Raw genomic sequence first — 20377 nt, forward strand, 5'->3', positions numbered from 1 at the left:
GACACATCAGAAAGAGGAAGTGCAAAAGAGAGGTATGACTTTCCCCACTGTGTTTGTGGTTCTAAGACTGCTGGCTTTTATAATTGTTAGGTACTGCATGGTTGCCTTCCATATTGCTTGGTGTGAGGAGAAGTGACACATTTTAGGGTGTGCTGGCCTTTCTCTTTAGTAAATCACTTTATAACATGAAGCCTGTTGCAGATGTAATGCCACAATTAAGTAAAATGCAAATGACAATCTCAGTCTGAGAACAAAAATTAGAGGTGTTGGTCTATTTTTAAAAAAAACACAAGTCTGAAATTACCACTTTGCAACACTTCTTGTGTTTTTGTGAGCAAACAAACAAACCATGGAAAAGCACCTTTCAGAATTTTTGCCACTTGTTGTCCAGGTTTTCAGAATTCCCAAAACACTTGACAAATCCATTAAAGCTGTGAAAAGTAAGATATAACTATAAGATATAACTTAGATTTAGATTTTGCTTCATTTTATAGTATATGGATAATGTACTAGAACTGGAATTCTCTGTGTTATCTTCTCAAGATAACAATAAATTTAAAACAGTGAATTAAAAATTATTTGGCCAGTATTTAAGTTTTCTTTTCTCCAATTTGTGTGGTTGGTGTCATTAATAAAACCTGATAATGTCACTTTTTTTCAGTGCTTACTATATGTGAACAGAAAGAAATTTTTTTCCCACACTAGTATGAGGATTCATACCTAATTTAATTCTTATTTTTCCTGTCCTTTGAAGCACTTCCTTTTGCCTGTGAACTAAACACCCTTTCAAAGGAAGTGCTCTCTGTGCATCAAAAGGTTTCAGACATGCACTGTGCATGCTTGTGTTTCCTGTTCTGAGGTAGCAGTAGGCTGGAATTTGCAGTCAGGGCTCCAGCCACTCCAGGACTCCTTTGCAAAATTTGCAGCTTATAAAACAATATTCTTTTTAAAGATGCTTTCTAAGCAATTTCTGAACTAATGCAGTTAATTTTAATTTTAGTATTAGTGCTGTACAGAAGTGCAGCACTTGGTTTTAATCTACAAGAAGCTAAGTGTAGCCTGAAATATATGAAGTTGTTTTTAAAATGCTGTTTAAGGTGGTTATAACATATACAAATCTGTATATGCTGGATAAATCATTACTGATTCCTTGGGTTTTATTTTTATTACAAATTCTGGCACTGTAGCAAACCAGTGATGTTAGCAAAGTTCATGCTATAGTATTGCAAACTTGAAAAAGTTGAATTGAAATACCAGAAGTTCCTAAATTTAAAAAAAGAACTTTGTCTCCTGAGTCTTTCAGCTTCTAAGGCAATATCTGTGTTTAATTTGGTGCTGTATATTTTAATTGGAGCAATATTTTTTCTGAGGAAAGTAAGCAGATTTTTGCAGGATACCATGATTATAAAGCAGTAGGATTTAAATGAAACTTGATTTATTATGAGAGCCATAATATCATCACAAATGTTGACAGTATTTTTACAGTAATATTGGCTTGTGCCTAGGATCAAATGGAAGGCACTCACAGTTTGCTGGTATAACAAACTGTGCTGAAAAATCACCTCAACAGTTCTGTTAGTAGTTGCTACCAATGTGCTTTATTACCTTGAGCTTCTCAGTTTCTGGGAGCATGGGGTGTATTAAAGTTAAGAGTGGTGTGCCTTTTGTTTTAGCTGAAGGGGAAGCTGCAAAGGGTTCCTGGTTTTCAGATACACCAAGTTTTACCATAATTATTTCCCTATGAAGACTTTGGTATTGTCTCCTTTAAAGAGCTGTGCAGAAATCAAAATCAATGTATTATGGATTTTAATTTCTTTTTCTTTGGGTGTGTTTCTGTTCTTCTGAAGATTTTGACAGTTTTCTGCACTGGTTTTCAAGGAATTACATATTTTTTTACTTATTGATTAAGATGCAAGTAGCCAATCAACAGAAGCAATACTAATGTAAAGGTTCATAATTTGCAGGGTGCTAGTGAATAGCAAAGGGCTGAGTTGTGTATTTCCCTCCAATAAGATTTCTATTATCACATTAAGTTTAGGGGCGTATTTGAAATCTGTTATGTTTAGAAAGGTTCCAAATGCTGAAAAATAATGAATCCAAAATAATGGAATAAGGTTCTTGCTCTGCATGGAGGTCAGATTAGAAGTTGAAAGCAGTGCAGATTTTTTCTTCTCTTAGGCCTCCTAGATTCTATTTAACTATCAGCATATTGCAGGCTATTTCTTAATTTTCTTCTGTTTATTACTTTTTAGCTTGCAGATCCCAAAATCTGATGCCAAAATTGTCCTTTTGCTAACAATTCCATAAATCATAAAAAAGCCATGTGAAGACTTATGATTTATTTAGATCATTAATTGTATGATGTCTTCAGGTGGATTTCCAAATAGAGAAATAAGTCCCCTGGTCTTAATCTGTTTAATAATGTTTTCCATGTTGAATTATTTATTAGTTTGATAGTCTCCTATTTTACCACAGTTAATGATCTCTAATCTTCAGTTTTCACAGTTATTTGTCTCTGCTCTGGTAGACTCACTGATGTTAAAATATGTAAACTGTAGTATAAGAAATGAATTATGTGCCATCTGCTGCAACAATGCAGAGACCTAATCAAGTCTGTATAAGCAATAGTTCTGAATTACCTTAATGCTCTACAAATACACACATACCATTATAATTTTACAGTGGAAACAAAAGCCTAGACAAATGAACTGCAATCACATAATACATTGAGATCAGTTTTTGGGTTCATGACAAAAATTGACTACTTTCAGGATGAAAATAGTCTCATGGGCAACTACTAGAGGATAAAATGAGTTGAAATTATATGCTTTGCTTAAGAAGAAATTAAGGAGAACACATTTTTATGGGTATGCTCTTTTGAACACGAGTTACTAGTGCAGAAAAGCCATAAGTTTAAATATTCTGTTCCAGAATAATTTGAAATTGGTCATAAGCAACGTTAAGCACACCCCTATGCCTCTGCTTCATCTGGTGGATGCATTGTACCGATTTTCATTTGGAAGCCTTCGGTCCTTCTAGAGAGGCTGTACCTTCCCATGCTCTCTTTCCTTCTGAACATAGGAAACTCTCTCCATTGATGGTTTAGACCTGTGTGAAATATTTCATTATCACATAACATTTCTCCTGTGTGATAAGATTTGATAAAAATTGCCATTAGCTTTTGCTTCACGCCTGTCTGAAATGGAGGTTGAACCTAAATTAGTCAAGGGAAGTCCAGAAGTACATTTGGCTGACCAGGCCCTTTTGTTATGGAGAATGGGAGTTGAGAATGAACTCTGATTGACTTATGTTTCTATTCATAAATCAAAATTTGAAAAGCGCATACTAGTGTTGAAGTTATTTCTTTTAATGTGTCTCTGGAAGTTTAAGGAAATTCTTATCTCTCTTATCAGCCATTCTAAATGCACAGTTGAAGTTCAGGGCCCCATGTCTTGTTTTTAAAGAGCTGTAAATGAAGAAATTTGGCGTAAATCATGAGAAAAATGCAAGATAACTGAAACAGAAGTATTTTTGGTGTTGCATACTAGTTTTGTTCATTACATGACTCACAAAACTGCCTTACTCCAACAGGGGATATGTACCCCTGAGAACAGTAGTTCTGGGGAGTGTGCTTAGACCCAGCCATAGGTGACACTGAGCTCTGCACTCTCAGCACCCCATGCACTGGGTGCATCCCAGGCATCCACTGCTTTTATAAGTGTTTACTGTGAGTCATTTTCTCCACCCAAATTTGCATTAATTTCATGGGCCCTCTGTGCTCGTGCTGCATTTCACTGGCGCGTACGTAAAGCTGCTTTGCAAGTAGATCTTTTTCCTCCCTGCTCCAAGGCTGCTGCTGTTACTCCTGAAGGAGGACTTGGAGAGCTCCAAAGGATTGCAGCTTCTCATGTCTGCTCTAGCCCACAGCCAGGAGCACGTCAGATGCTCTGTCTGCTGTCATTGACTTCTGTGTCATTCCTTGGCTCCCATGCTCAAACTGAATCCACTCAGTTATCTTCCTGGAGCTTTTTCTTAACTTGCATGCTTATTTTTGTGATACATCTTCATCTCTGCTACTCTTCATTTTGATTTATTTTTATTTTATCTTATTCATGCCCATGTTTGTGAGGTGTGAATAAGCAAGGAAAACCTGTTCTCATAAATCTTTTTATCATGTGTGAATTAATATCTAAGGGATGAATAACTACCCTTTTAAATGGAGGTGCTTACTTCTGCTCTTATGTCCATGTCATGTATTTTTGATTCCACTTACATGACTATGGAGCAGCAATCAACAGGAGACAAATTTGAGTTGTAGACCAGATGTGGCAATAAGCTGTGTATAGCCCTGTTTCAATGAACTCTGTTACAAATCATTGCTCACGTTGTATTGTGAAATGCAATATCTGTACACTATAACATTGCATTATCTGAGTTCCCTTACCAGGATGATCATTTTGATTTCACAGTACTCTGCTTCCCCAGAAACACTCTTGCAAGCAATAAAAACCATCCAAGCTCCTAATTTTTTTTTCTTAGGTGGTATTTGATTCTCAGTCCGCTTGTTAGTTTCTCTTAAATTTGTTCTATAGATAATTTATGTTTTTCAAAAGGATTTGGAAATATTGGAGTAATCTTGATTCTGTTGAGTTTGTGGAGCTGGGGTTTACTTTTCAGGCTCTCTCAGTTTATATAACACTACAATGTGCAATACACACTGTAGGATTTTATTCATCCTGCAGACAGCTGTCTAAACATTGAAACTGGAAAGATCATCTGTAGATGGTACAGGATTTGAGTTTTATATGAATAAGGGAATTTTCTTATGCCATGATTTTGTGCTGGGGTTTTGTTTCTTTGGTGGGAGAGGGAGGTGCATTTGGATTTTTTTGTGTGTTTTGTTGGGGTTTGGGATATTTTGGGGTTTGGGGTTTTTTATGTTTGTTTGGTTTTGCTCCTGAACAGTGATGTTTTGGTCTTAAAGCAGGTCTTCAGACTCAAAATGGTCCTTGTGCTCTAACAGGAGTCTCATAGTAATCCAAGGGACTGGCTGACTCTGTGTGGTGTGTCAGTTTAGGCTGATGGAATTGTACAGGAGCATATATTCATGGCAGGTTTTTCCAAGAAGCTGCCTACTAAGTATGGAATATTGATTCTTGTGATGTGTGACCTTGATGCAACCAAGGTTAACTGGCTGCTGCATTTGGGTCTCAGCCATCAGACCTGCTTTTAGATTTCTTGTTTACTGGCAGCTCACCCTTCTGTCTTTCCCTGTATGTACCAAGCACTGTTTGTTACCCCTCCAGAGACACAGAATTTACTGCCCAGCTGCACTGTCTCTGGTATCTGTTTTGAACCTCAGACACCCCTGTGGTTTCAATGCTAAGGATCTATTCTTATGAATACTTTGGATTTCAGTTCATCCATGTATCCCAAAGTGGTGAAAGCAGGCAGACATATAGATACAGACCTCTAAAAAAATTTAAAGCAAAATTTTCTTAGGAATATATGGGATATAAGGATCAAGAAATAAAAACTCAGCATTAAGTGTCCTCTTCTCCAGTTACCCCTTCTTCCTGCATTGCTGTTTAGGTCTATATGAGAACAAAATGGTGAACTCACAATCTTTTGTCTGTATCTCAGCTGTTCTGCATAGTATGGGGTATTTCCCATTAACTCTCTGCATAACTCTTCTTGCACAGGTGTAAATGTTCTTGCTTGTGTTTCTGACATTCATTTCTGATTGGAACACTAAAGAAGAGCAGTGGAAGTCTTGCTCTGGCTACTTGTGATTGAATTCCCTCATTGCTGTGCCCCCATCTTGAAAATCTTGCCTGTAGCTTTTAGAGTCAATTTTTAGAGTAATTTCTTTTTCTACTCTTTAGGATTTTCCCATTCTTCAAACCTCAGCCTCTTAAAAAAACTTGGTCTCTCAGTTTTCCCTGGTTTTCTAATTTACATTATTATTTTTAGATATTCCATTCTGAATATTTGAAACTTCTCTCCTATGGGTATTCATGCTGTCAGGCCTCAGGGAGCAAGTGCAATATTGCATTTTTTACCCAAGGCATTCCTGATGCTGTGATTTCAAAACCTTAAGCAAGATTGATAAACTCAGCCTCCCAGTTAATATAACACTGTGATAATTTCATGAGTGGCTCTTTTATATGAAGGGTAAAATTTACTTCTCATAAGAAAATGACCCTTATTTGAAAATATTGACTTTGTCTGTCCAGTGTGTATGTGTAATTTCAGGATTTATTTTAAATCCTGTGTAAGATTAAAATTGGTTTTAAGATTATTACTTTTTTAGCATTCTCTCTTCTTTTCCACTTCTCTCATTTCAGATGTTGCAGTTGTGGACATGAGTGATATTTCCAAGCAACCATCACTGTTCTACCACCTTGGCGTGCGTGAAAGCTTTGACATGGCCAATAATGTTATTCTTTACCATGACACTGATGCTGACACTGCTCAGTCTCTCAAAGTAAGGTTCTCACTTCACAATCTGCTTCATTTCAGAAATATCTTTATACCTGATCCTACAGATGTTTGTGATTTTTTGAAACTTATATTTAATGTAATTCCTGATAGCTGCATAATTAAATCCTGCTAAGAAAAACCAACTATTTGTAAAAACAGTAATAATAGAATAAATAAATGCTTTTTTTGTAAGAAAAGATCCACAGTGTGGTACTGATTTTGCTTCAGGTAGTTGGACTTGGAATTGAGGGTATGGGTCTGATTTTTTTTCTTCCTTTCCTCTTAATTAGAGTACGTGTAAGAAAAAGTTATTGCCTGTATAATAATAACTTGAACAAGGGCTGTATTGTAGCCTGCTCCTATGTAAGCACTTCTGTCAGATGAGGTTTGTATTCCCTAGGTGCTGACTAGCTAAGACTACTAGAATCTCCTTTTTGTTGCTGTTTGAATATAGGAAAAGACATCCTCATCAAATCTTTTTAGAGGGCTGTTGTTCATTTTTATAGTAGGATAATACATGCTATACATTTAAGTTCTGAAATTGCTGTTCTGGATGCAAGTCATATATTACGGATGTTTCTGCCTTTTTCAATGCAGGTTCTCTTTATTTTACATAATATTTAGACTTTTGTCCTCTATATCATCTGTTTCTGCTTTTTTTATCATCCGTTTTCTTGCTACCTTCACTGAGACAAGCATTGTTCATGCTTTGTTGTTTTTTCCTTATTTTGAGTTACTGCCCCTTGCTACTTTCCTTTTTTCTGCACCGTGTCCAAAAATCCTTTTTGGAGTTCTCCAGCCTCTCTTGATTCTGTAAGAATTTTAAGTCTCCTTTTTCCCCAAAAAATCTCTGCTCTGTTACAGCTTCTCATTCTTCTTCTCTGCTCTCAATGTCTTTGATTTTGCTCTCATGTGTCTATAACCCATACTTCCTTTCTTCATGTGGTGGTCCACATAGACATTCACATTCACATTCACATTCACATTCCATGTGGTCTGGGGTCCCAAGAACTCGGAGCTGGAGCCTGTCACACTCTTTGCTCTGTGAGATTATCCATATGGATACACACTAAGGTATTACTGGCATGTCCTCCTTTCCTCCAGCTAATCAGGGTGGGCAGGCATACAGCTTTTCATCCACTGCTGGTAATATACCTGACTGCCATGAAATACTTCATTTTTATTTTTCATTAACACATTTTTATCTTTCTTTATGCTGTCACTCAGATGTTCTGATCAACTTGGTTCTCCTGAGGATGTGCCCAAGGCTGGGAAGCACAGGCTAGTTGTTTTCTATTTGTTGCTGCCCAGTGAGGATATTGGTTTAATTTCTGCACTTCCCACCATAGCACATACTCAAGCCCCTGCTCCGTAACTTGAGTGCTGAAGGATCTCCAGGATTGCATCCACCTGTGGTTGGATGTTCAGACTGATCCTTGCAAGTCTCTACTGTCAGTTCAAAGCATTTTTTTCTAATAATGTAATGCTCAAGTCTAGGGACTGGGGAACACCAGAATGTAACTAGGTCACTTAAGGCTAGAAAAACTATTATCTGGCTTCACCTTTCTTCTTTTAGGAACTCTGTCAGTGGCACTGATATCTTACTTATCCCTCAGTTGCTTGCATAACTCCCTTGACCTGTAGCATATCTTAGAGGGATCATAAAACTTGATTTAAGTTCCTGGAACCAGCTGGGAGAGATCCTGTGTATCAAATGGTTTAAGCTGGACACTGAGACAGGGTTCAGTGCTCCTCTTGCCATTTGTGTCTCTTCAGCAATCAAGCCCCAGTTCAGTGCTGGATAGCATTCAAATATGCTAATGCACCTTTCTAAGGAAGACTTCAGAAGGCAGGCAGGGACTGTTCATGGGGTATTTCAGCAAAGAACAGTTCATGACACATTTTGCATCATAGGTGCTGGGTGGTTTCAGAATAGTCCATTTCTCCCTATTGAGAAAGATTTAACTGCAGTAGATAAAGCTCTGTTGGAGATACTTGCTTAGCTAGATAGACATTAATTTCCAGATATGTAGTATTTCAGCTGTCTAAGCCTTCCATCACTTTTGTTATGAAGTATTTTATTTTGGTTAAGGAGTTTAGGCTAATTAGGAATTTCATTTAGGTTTTAATACCTTTTTGACCCTGTGATGATGCTTCTTTATTCTGATGTTCATGAGTAATTTGTTCAGGGTTTCTTCACTTCTGTTCAGAATTATATTACTTTACTTGGACCTAAGTTGCTGTGCTCCCTCTTACAGAAGTGGTGCAGAGTCTGAGTGTTACAAAGGCAGTATTGATGTTACTGCTGTTACTTCTGCTGAAGATCTGTGAAGTTCTGGCAACCTGACTTTATACAATTTATCTTAGGAGCCATCCTGAAATTGCCCCAAGAGTTGTCTCTTCACTTTCATCAACGTTCTTTCAAAATAACCTAGTTCTGAGGATATAAAAGAATATGTAATCTTGTTTTCAAGAGAGTTGTATCTATAGAACTAAACCTCTTAAATGCCTCCTGATATTTTTGCCTGTTTTTGAGGAAATGGGTGCATGGGCATGAGCTGTGCAGTGGTTGTCCAAGCCGATTTCAGGCTGTCAGATATGAAGTTGCTCAAGCAGAATCGTCTCAGGTTGTCAGAGCCCATTTAATTCAAGTATATTGAAAACTTTGATTAGAAACAAGTCCATGATTAATATTTGTAGCGTGGCTTACCTGGACACCTCTTTAGTTTGATTAAGCAGTGTTCATTGAACATGAAGTCCATCACCTAAGAGAAGAGAAGGTTACTTACCAGCAACTAGATGTCTCTGAGGTTTATTTTACATGTCCATTAGTTTATAATTTCCTTCATTGTTTCAGTATCTGTCCTTAGGTTTTGAGGTGAGAAGAATTAGGCTGTAGAAGGAATGTGTTGATGTGTACCAATCTGTGTAACAAAGGGGCTTAGGTATGGGAAGGATACTCTTTCAGGGAGAAAAACCCTCCAGCTTTGAATGCTTCTGTCTCACAAATGCTCAGAGTGTGACTGGTGTGCCCAATCTGAGAAACTCCAGTTACTGCTAAGTACAACTTTCTTTATTTTCTGAATACTTTTTAAAGTATTTAAAGTTTCTTCACTGAATTGTTATTTTTTTCCTAACCTGAGCTGCTGAGACTCTTCTTGATGTTGTTCTGTCCCTTTACTGGGAATTTACTGTGGCAGGTAATCTGGACTATGCTGTGAAGAATGCATTTGTGTGTGTGACTGTACATATATATATATATGTATGTAGCAGTGGTTTTTATTGAAAATAATAATTCCCAGTAAAAACAAATAAACATTTCTATTATATTTTTTTCCCCCACAGGATATGGTATCTCAGAAAAACACAGTAAGTATTAAATCCACATTTATTTTTAAACATAAAATGAAGATCCTACATTTGAAGCAACATTAATACCAAGGCTGCCAAGCATACATATTCTCTGTATGGTTAAAGGCAGTTGTTTTACCCATCTATAATTCAAACTTTTGGAAAACTTGCTGGCACTCCAAAGTAGCACTAGATTTTAAAGCTACTTTTCCTTATCAATTCTTTTCTAAGCTGTAGAAAAGTGTCAGTAGATATAAGTTTTATTTGTAGGTTGACAGATCCAAATATAAACTCAGAAATTCAGTCTCTTTTTCCCTCTACCACTATCACCCATTTGTGCAAGTATGGATGTTTGTGATGCCTTAATGGGGTTTGCTGTTGTATCTCAAACAGCTTTGGCTTCTGTGTACCTGTCCTCTAACTTAAACATTCACAGATTTACTTAGAAATGCTTATGCCTTAGAAAAACTTAGTTCCCAAAGTAAAAATATTCTTACACTTAATGGAAATAAAGCCAAACAAATAAGTTTGAAACAAGATAAAATGTCGGAGTTATTAAGACTTTTTGAAATATGCCACATTATCTTATATAGTTGTACATTTTGCCATAGTTCATACCATGTCAGTATTTCATTAAATCCTCCACACTGTTATTTTGAGGACGACTAATTTTTCAAACCTCTTCCACTTCCATTTATCCTTTCTGTTTCCTCCCATTCACCATATACTTTTATTTTCTTCTAAACAGTATTGAGCAGGATTAAAATAATAAAGTGGTGTTAGAGTTTGATAGTAATTTTAAAGAGAACTAGAAGAAAAAATGCATTAGTCACAGCAGTTTATTTTGAGCTGCTGTTATGACTTGGCCACAGTGCTCCACATAGGCTAAAGATAGATCAGGTTTAGCACATGCAAATGCAGGTCATCCTTCCTGGCTGTCTCAGGCATCTTTGAACCAGTTTGACCTGTGTGGTGGGAAGTGCATTTACTGCTCTCTGAAGGGGGACTCAGAATGTGGCAGATTTGCTTGTGAGTGCTACTATCCATCAAGTGGAGGATGACCGAAATTTCAGGACCATGAGTTCCTAAGAAAGAGGGAGAATTGTGAATGAGCTGTTTGGTGCTAATACCAGATGTGGAGTAAATGACAAAGGAGTGGGTGGCAAATTTAACCTAGTGCAATCAAACTAGCAGCCTACAGTCTTTTCTTGTGGCAGTCTTTCTCCAGAAAGGGAGGGTATTTCCCTTCACACTGAAGAGAAGACTGAATTACAGAATGTGCTGAGCTGGGAGGGCCTCACCAGGATCATTGAGTCCAACTCCTGGCCCTGCACAGGACATCCCTAAGTCACACCATGTGCTGAGAACATTGTCCAAACACTTCTTGAACTCTGTTAAGCTGTTGTTGTGACCACTTCTCTGGGGTGTCTGTTCCAGTGCCCAGCCACCCTGTTGAACCTTTCCCTGATATCCAACCCAAAGCTTTCCTGACTCAGCTCCATGCCTTTGGTTCCAGAGACATGGTTTCTGTGGTGGGGTCTGGTATGGGACCTGTAAACGCCTTGTGGCTCGCAGAAGGAGCAGGGAGATATCCCTAAGCTGGGATCCTGATTCCTCCTTTTAAAAGGAGAGATTGTCTAACCCACTTTCTGCAAGTGCTTAAATTATGAAAAAAGTTGTGAGTAAAATACAGTGAGGTAAAAAATGGATGACTTTAAATACCAAGTATGGATTCTTCTTTCTATTATTTGAAGTTGTTAATACCTTTTATTATTAGATAAATGTGCTCCCATATTTCATTCTTTTATCAGTATTTTTATTCAGAAATTAGAACAAACTCATGAGCAAGCTAAATAATTCACAGGATAAAACTATGTTTTTTTTAAGTCGAAGTTGCCTTCAAATAGACAATTGCCTTGCCCTCCTTTCAAATCCAGTGAGTTGTGATGAGAGGTTTGCAGTTTACCACTGATCCAATGTGGAGCCACTGCTTCATTGCTCGATTAAATATTTTACAATTGTATGTCTTGTTTGAAGTGAATTGCTAATCAGGGTTGCTGGGCTTGTTAAGTAGGTACATAATTGGCATGAATTTGTTATATCCAGTCAAATATATATTTTTATAACCATTTCAGTTTAATTGCTGAATATTAGATGCAATAATTAATTCCCCTATAGTAGAACTTTGTGTTTTCCTTTCCCTTGTCCTGAGTGAAAAATGTCGGTATGCCTCTGCTGTAACTGTGGAATAGCAGAGCTTAAATATCTTTTTATCAGGGGCTGGAGGCATGCTGGAAAGAGGAGAGAGATCTCCTCTCTTCCTGCAGCCCAGTGTAGCCACAGGAGTATCATTGCAGGAGAAGTCCTCTCCATGTTTTACAGGCTCTGTGGCCATGCATCTGCAGGGTGTGTAAGGAAGGGGGAACAACTCAGATTGTTTCCAGCACACCTTTGTTCCAGCAGCAAGAGTGAAACTTTCTGGTCTGGCTGCTGTAGCTTAGAGCTTTCTCTGAGGTTTCCTGTTTTTCCTACAAATCTCATGTCATCTACAAAGGTGCAGAAAAATCTTAGCAGAGAGGAGATGTGGAGCCATGCTGAAGTTGCAGAGAAGGTGAATGGCTGCTGTGTCATCAGGGCAATTTCCTTTCATGTGTATCACATGAAAGCCTTGAAGAGAATGAATATTTTACTTGTAGAGAAAGCATTATTCTAATTCAGCATTGAGGAGGAGACAAGAGCAAGCAAACTGGACATGAAGATGAAAACAATGCAGAAAAAAAAAGTCAGCAGTTCAACTGAGAGTTGGCCTGAGTGTAGCTGATCTAACAGTGAAAATTATACAGCAGACAGCTGCAGTGGTGGGAGCCTGAGAGATTTAATAGTTTACTGTCTGAAAAAGGAGTGTGAGTAGGAGAACTTCCTGCCTTCCTTCCACCATCCAGGAATGCAGTTTTCACAGACAAGAATGAAGAATGTGGTTCAGTTCTACGTGACTTCCCCAAACAAACAGTTAAAATTCTGTATTGATAATTTATTGCATACTTGGATGTGAAAGGAAAGAATTATTATCTATGGGAGTTCAGTTCCCAAGGAATAATTGCCCTGGCATGAAATTCAAGATCAAGATTCTGTGTCCCATCAGTTGGATTTCCTTCTGTAGAGCTCCTCTGAGCTTTAAGGACATTTCTGTTAGTTTTAATAAAGATTGCACAGCTTCCTAGTTTCTGTCAAAATTATTATCAATAAAATAAATGGCAAATATGCAGTCTTGCAGAGCAGGTGCCACTGTGGAATAATGGACTGAAGGACAGAGGAAAAAAAATTACTTATGGAAAATGCTTGTGCTTTGGAGTTTCTTTAGATGTCAGCTAAACATCAGTTCACTGGAGAAATGAAATTTCAAGGATTTTCCAAAGCAAAAAATGCTTTAAAAAAAAATCTTTCCCCAAACCAATGTAATAGACAAAATCCATTGGGAAGTTTTTCTGTTTTGGTTCAAAAGTTTTTACCATCCTTGACTTTTTTTTTTTCTTTTTTTTTTTTTTGAGGAAGGAAATTTCCTCTGCTGCTATAGGATCTTGAGAAATTATGAATAAAAAAAGTTCAAGATCAGGTGAAGAAAAGAGTGAACAAGGGGCTTTAAAAAACTGCTGGAGTCAGGAAGCAAAATGTGCAATCCTTTGGGTGGTAGCTCTAGGACTGGTTGCACATAGTTTGGGATGCACATTTTGATCCATTCAATTTGTTTGAATGAGGCATTGAAAATACAAACTAGAACTTTCCACTATGGAAAAATTATTATACCAAGAGCAGAACATAAGGTGAAAGGCTAGTTATTTGTTCTTTAGTTTATAATATGCCTGAAGAAATTTTAATAACCCTGTTAATTGCATTCAGGGAAGGTGTTTAAAGGAAGGTAGGCTGACTATTAAACCAAAAGCTTAGATCATTGTATACTTAGGCCTGGGGGCCTGGTGAAGTATTTTTAGATATTTAAATAGTTATTTTTCATGAAATCCTGTAACAGCTCTTACATTAAGCAGTGAATAATGTCTGGGCCATGGAGGAGTCATTAGCAAAAATTCTTCTTGATCCAAAGGGAACTAGATTGCAATTTATCCTTGCCACAAGGAATTTTTATGTTGAAAAAACTTTTTTTATTGTAATTGGCAGAAAGTTTCTTCAGAGGTTTCAGTAGCTGTTTAAATAAGAGTGTATGTACTCTTTAAAGGCAATAAACATTTAAGAAAACTAAATAGAAAGATTTTGGCACTTGGACTCATATTCTCCAGTTAAGTAGCCCTCATGGATTGTATTGAGAGCCAAGACTCTGAAATATGATTACATTATATGAATTTAATTATCTAAAGAAGTATTATTGCAGAGTTGCTTTCAATTTGTTATTTTCTGATTATTTTTACAATGTATAAAAGTTTATATGATCCAGTCTTTTAATGATATATTTCTAAAAAGGCCTGAGGTAGCAGAAGTCTCAAAAGGGATTGTAAAAGGGCACAGAATGAAAGAGCAGGATCATCTTAAATTCAGTAATTTTTCTTTTTGAGTGGAAAATAGTACAAAGGCAATGGGTAAACAAATAAATGCGACTTTTAATGCTTTTAATAATGAAATATGCCACTGTTACTTTAGATAATGAAAATGAAGGCTTTTAAAATTTTTGTGTGAAAGTTAGTTTTTATGGAAATATTACCATCTCAAGCAATATGTCGTGGTTGGATTATAGTTCACTAATCAGATAACGAGTCTGACGGGTTCATAAAAATAAGACCTGAAAACATCTTAATAGTGACACAGGAGATGTATAGACATAAATCATATAAATAAGAGAAATCCAAAAGATAAGATAGGTAAGAGAAATTACAACTGTTTGAACTGTTTTCTTTGCCTTGTAAATATAGTCTTGCTGCAAATATCTATATTAATTTTCTGTTGTTTCTTTCTTTAATTATTTCTTTATTCATGTGTCATGTGTGTCTTTTTGTTTCTTATGGTGTTTTGTGGTGGTGTTTTCCTCTTTGTTGTTTTATTTCATTTTGGAGTAGGTTGCCAACCTCAAAGCTTTTCTTCGTGTTCAAGTACCTCCTGAATACCACAGTGGTAATCTAATAGGCAAAGTATGTATCCCTTTAAATCTGCTTTCTCTTGAATAGATATGCCATTTTTTCACTGTGCTTCTAGACATGCAAACATAATCATAATAAGGATGATTTAAGAATAGTGCTTGGCAGGTCTTTCCTTCAAGGTGATTGGAGTACTTGCTCCTTGCAAGCTATATCCCAGAAATTTTAAGTGTTTGTCTTGTGATAATCTCTCTTCCCAGTCTTTACATAAAATATAGTACATTTATTCAGCTTTAGAAGAGGAAGTATATTTTTGAAGTTTATAATATCTTAGTCACTGTAGTGGGTTGACCATGGCTGGATGCCAGGCACCCATTAGAGCCATTCTCTCACTACCCCTCTGCAGCCAGACAGGAGAGAGAAAATAGAACAAAGTGTTCATGAGTTAAAGACTGGGAGAGGTCACTCATCAAATACAGTTATGGGCAAATCAGGCTTGAATTAGAGATATTAATTGAATTTATTAGCAATAAAATCAGAGCAGGATAATAAGAAGTAAAATAAAGCTTTAAAAACACCTTACGCCCCCACTCTCCTTCCAAGCTCTACTTCCCATCCCAGCAATGCAGGGAGACAGGGAATGGGGTTATGGTCAGTTGATCACAGGTTGTTTCTCCCACTGCTCAGGGAGAGGAGTCATTTCCCTTCTCCAGTGAGGGGTCCCTCCCACGGGAGACTGTTCTCCCTGAACTCCATCCCTCAAGCAAGTTCTCCACAAATTGCTGTAACATGGGTCATTCTTCCATGGGTGCAGTCCTCCAGGCACAGCCTGCTCCAGTGTGAGTCCCTCGTGGGGTCACAAGTCCTACCAGGAAATCTGCTCCAGGCTGGACTCCTCTCTACAGGTCTGCAGGTCCCTGCCAGGAGCCCACACCAGCACAGGGTTCAAATGGGGTCACATCCTTCTGCTCTGGTGTGGGGCTCGCCCATGGGCTGCAGGTGGATCTCTGCATCGCTGTGATCCTCCATGGGCTGCAGGGGCACAGCTCCTTCACCATGGGCTGCACCAGGGGCTGCAGGGAAATCTCAGCTCCAAGATCTGGGCACCTCCTGCCCCTCCTCCCCTGCCCTTGGTGTCTGCAGCGTTGTTCCTCTCATATGGCCTCACTCCACTCATCTGTGACTGCAGCTACATCTGTGCAATAACTTTTTTCCTTCTTCTTAAATCTGTTATCACAGAGGAGTTACCATCATTTCTAGTTGGCCCAGCCTTGGCCAGCAGCATCTGTCTTGGAGTTGGCTGGCATTGGCTCTGCTGGACAGGGAGAAAGTTTCCAGCAGCTTCCCACAGAAGCCACTCCTGTAGCTCCCAAGGCCCTCTTGCTACCCAAACCTGGCCATGCAAATCCAATACATGCCCATATGGCAGGATGGATAGCAATGGGATGTCACAGAAAACCCTAACACTTGAGACAACAGTGAGTTAAACTCCCTGAATACTCAGGAGTTTGTGATCTCTTGGAGTCAATGCAGTTCCTTTCCTGTTACTCTCTGTATTTTCCTTCTAACTGCTTAGTGAGGGGCAGTAAGCATTATTGGTTCTTGAGTGAGTGGCAAAATTAATAGCATGGCTCAAGTAAAATAATTGTGCTATTAGTTTGGCAGGCATAATTCCCTCCTTGAAAGTGCAGAGATTTGTACTCAACATTACTTTTTTGGGAGCTAACCTGCCTTTAATTCAAGTGTAGCATCTCTATCACAAAGTGACAATTGCACCAGAATAACTTGAACAGTCCAGTCTAAAAAACCTGCTTATATTATGATCAAGAGTTTAACAGCATTAAAAAAATATTTGGAAAGTATTTTCAGAAAAAAAACCACTCTACATTTGGCCTGGCTTGCCTGGAGCCTAAAAATGACTTCTGTGGGCCTCACACTTTCAGCCTCTCAGCAAAGACATGGCTTTCTGCATAATTCCTTTACCTATTTCACCTGAAGAACAGGTCCCTTTCTCAACTTATTTGCAATTATTTTCTGGGACTTTTTTTTTCATGTTGTTAAATTTGTGGCTTGTTTTGTGATTTTAAAATGTTGTGATTGAATACAAAGGTTTCAGTGATGGCATGCCTTATATGCTGGAAAATGAGCTGTTTGGAGTTTTGAGGGGTTTTTGAGTCTGCTTGGCTGTAATTTTTAACTTAAAATTTCCCGAAATCAGACAATTAAAATATCCTAGCTTCTAATCCTGAAATTAACCAACTTATCATATAGTCTTGATAAGCTATAAAGTTATAATTCTATTACAATTAAATATGTAATAGTTTATAGATTTTATATGTATGTGTATACGTATGCAGGTAGGGTTGCTACATACATTGCTTTACTTACACCTAAGCCATTTATTAATTATCTTTAAAAAGCAGTAGTTGGTGTATGATAAGGCAGTAATTTTCAAAATTATTAGCTTTTGGTATCAAGAGACCAGCATCCTGAACAGAAGGTCAGAAGAAGCAAGGCTGATGTTTTCAGCCATCTCTAATTCTTGTTAGCAGAAGTAGATGGACTGGTTTTTTACATAATAAAGGTAGGAAAGTCTTTCCTAGGCCACACAGTCTATATGAAAGGGCTTTATAATCTATTATATGTAAATATTGTACAGAAGAAGCTGGAAGACAGGAGCATTTAATTGCATAGATTTCACTATGCAAAAGGAGACAAGAAATCTAAGTCAAAGAGATGATATGTTGGCTGGATAACAGTACAATGTTTGAGTATAAGATTAATACAGTATTTCCCATGTGTAAATAATTTTTTTCTGAAAATTTCATTGCTTTTTCATTAGATAACTGCAGCTCTTTTCATCTCAAGATACATTACCCTTTCAAATTGGATGGGCTTTTTTCATTGCAGGAATTGCTAATTTGCTGTTCAAGATTTAAGAATAGACTTTATAGACAAGCAGCCTTTGTGTTGCAGTGAACTTACTGTTTATTTGAATAAACCTGAGACAAAACTGTGCTAGCATATTGGTGGCTTGGGTTGCAGTTTTTCTGTTTTTTGTTGGGAAGTAAAGATAAAAGTCCAACAGGTAATTATATTTTTACAACAGGGATAAGTTAACTTAGGGTTTGTAAGGAAGGAATATGACTTGGTCTTTATCTGCTAGAAATAATTTAAAATTCAAAATCCTTGCTCAGATCATCAGCAGGATGTACTGATACAGGGTTTTTATCTGTAATTTTAGTAACTGCATGCCCTACTTTTTTAACTTCCTGTGATCAATCTGTTTTTCCTGTCTAGTTGACTATTACATTCAAAAATGTGCCATCTTCATATCCACATGAAAAAATGTGCCATCTTTTCATGATCTCAGCCTTCTCCCATTGTTCAAGGTGACTATAAATGGCTGTGGCTTTTCTACATGCTTGGAGTATGTAAAAAAGGACGGCTGTGATTTTACTGTGCATGTTCAGTGCTGAGATATCTCCAACTCAGTGGTAGTTTATCCTGGCAGGTGAATCATGTTGACCTCTGCCTCAGTGCTCCCATCTAGTTACTCCCAAATACAAAGTTCACCTTCCTTTTAAACAGCAAAGAATTGTCATAGCTGGAAGAGGATACAGGTGTTTTTCCCAGCTGTTGAAACCTTCACAGTGGTCTGATTTCTGGGGTCTTGCTCAGGGACTGAAAACTTAAACTTGCTGGTTTTGGGCTCTGAAGGGCCATTTTTTGTGTCCTCAGCCACTTCAGCACCTTTTTTGTATTTACACATTTTATGTGGCATGTTTAGTTTTTCTAGAACTTCATGTTATGGATTTTACTTCTAGAATTTTAAGTCCTATGAAGTCTGTTACAAAACATTTCAAAGTTTTGGGGTTTGGCTGGTTAGGCTTTTGATGGTAGCATGCAGCAGATGCTTTGTAGGCTCCTCTGGATTAAACATCTCTATAAAGTCCTTCCAGTGTCTATATTTCTGTGTTTCTCTCATTGTGGGGAGCTCGGCATCAAATCTTTCCTAGCACAGGGTGAGCTTAGAGGATGCAAATACCTCTCTGAAGCCAAAATTTGGGAACAGAACATCAACCGGTAACTGTCAGACCCTACTAGGGTCTGTGCATTACATTAAAAGGAAAAATTGAACAGTTTTGTTCTGTTGTTGCTTAACAGACCTGGACCCTTATTCGTCAGCTTTTTTAATATTTGTAACTTTTCCACCCAAAATTCCTTGAATTGAATGCTTGCAAATCTTGTGTTAAACAGTGCTCTAAAACTTTTTACACACCAGCACTACTCTAGCTGGTTTTCCTGTCAGCAGGAGATTCTATGCTTACTCCAGTATATTTCCATTTCCATTTGTTTTCTAAACTCTTCCTTCTTTTTATTTTAGGCTTCAAGTGGCAATTATTATTTTATTCCATACATTGTCACACCTTGTGCTGACTACTTTTGCTGTGAAAGTGATGCCCAACGAAGAGCCTCTGAGTACATGCAGCCCAGCTGGGACAATATCCTGGGGCCATTTTGTGTCCCACTGGTGGACAAGTTTCTCAGCCTTCTCAAGGATGTCCATGTTACATCATGGTAATGTTACAACACATACAGTTCCAGAACCTTTGATAGTCTCTTTTTGATATTATGAAAAAAGAAGGTACAGAATTTCTAGTAGCATTGATTATCAATTTTTTATTTTTCATTGCACTTAATGTAGTGTTAAAAGAAGCTGCCAGTTTTGCTGCTTTTTACATTACTGGCCTGCAGTTGTTGCAGTTAACTAACCATGTTGTGCTAGAATTTGATTTATAGTTACTTTCCAGAAAGCAAAGGCAGTCCATGGGTAAGATAAAGTGCTTAAGTTTTACAGGGTATAAGGTCATAATAGGAACTAAGCTCATAGATTCTTCATAGATTTCAAAGCCAAAAACTGCCCTTTTCTGTCATCAGGTAAAATATATACATGGTACCAATGGGCATTCAGTTGTAATTCTCATTATTTGTTTTTGTTTATAAATATTAACCTTCTGGTACCACTTAATAAACATGATACTGCTGAGCCATTTCTACAAGGGACTGTTGGAGTTTTGAGAATTGGGGCTGGAGAAGGAGGTCTTTCTTTCTCAGTTGCTCACTTTGCATTCTGCAACTATTCCTGTTAAGTATGTAGTTTTGGAAAACACTCACAGAGACTGAGTTTCTGGTTTTTAATCGTCCTAACGTCTGTCTGAAGCATGAGGTAGCACCGAAGGTCCTCAGATTTGTTTCCCCATTGCCATCCTGCCCAAGTGAAAGGCTTGTCTAAAAAAACTACTATTCTTTTGTGGCCCCATCCTTGCAATCCCATGGATGACCCTCCTGTGACATCCTATCCTGAAGGGCAAGGGAGCACCCAGGATTCCTAGATGCCATGGTTGAAAGGAATGACAAAAGTCAGACGGTCTGCAAAAGTTTGCAAAGTTTTATTAGTA

General features: G+C 37.7%; 1 protein-coding gene across 2 annotated transcripts in view; it reads left to right on the forward strand.

Moving 5' to 3' along the window:
• Positions 1-20377, forward strand: part of MAP3K15 (mitogen-activated protein kinase kinase kinase 15) — an 80385-nt gene that overhangs the window by 18827 nt on the left and 41181 nt on the right. Inside the window, exons 2-5 of one of the 2 annotated variants that reach the window (XM_074534641.1) lie at positions 6348-6487; positions 9829-9852; positions 14898-14969; positions 19303-19496. In XM_074534641.1, coding sequence (XP_074390742.1) covers positions 6348-6487; positions 9829-9852; positions 14898-14969; positions 19303-19496 — 430 coding nt within the window. The remainder of the gene's footprint in view (positions 1-6347; positions 6488-9828; positions 9853-14897; positions 14970-19302; positions 19497-20377) is intronic. The other variant, XM_005484406.4, reaches the window with a different exon arrangement.

Source organism: Zonotrichia albicollis, chromosome 2, assembly GCF_047830755.1.
Source record: "Zonotrichia albicollis isolate bZonAlb1 chromosome 2, bZonAlb1.hap1, whole genome shotgun sequence".
Classification (NCBI taxonomy): Eukaryota; Metazoa; Chordata; class Aves; order Passeriformes; family Passerellidae; genus Zonotrichia; species Zonotrichia albicollis.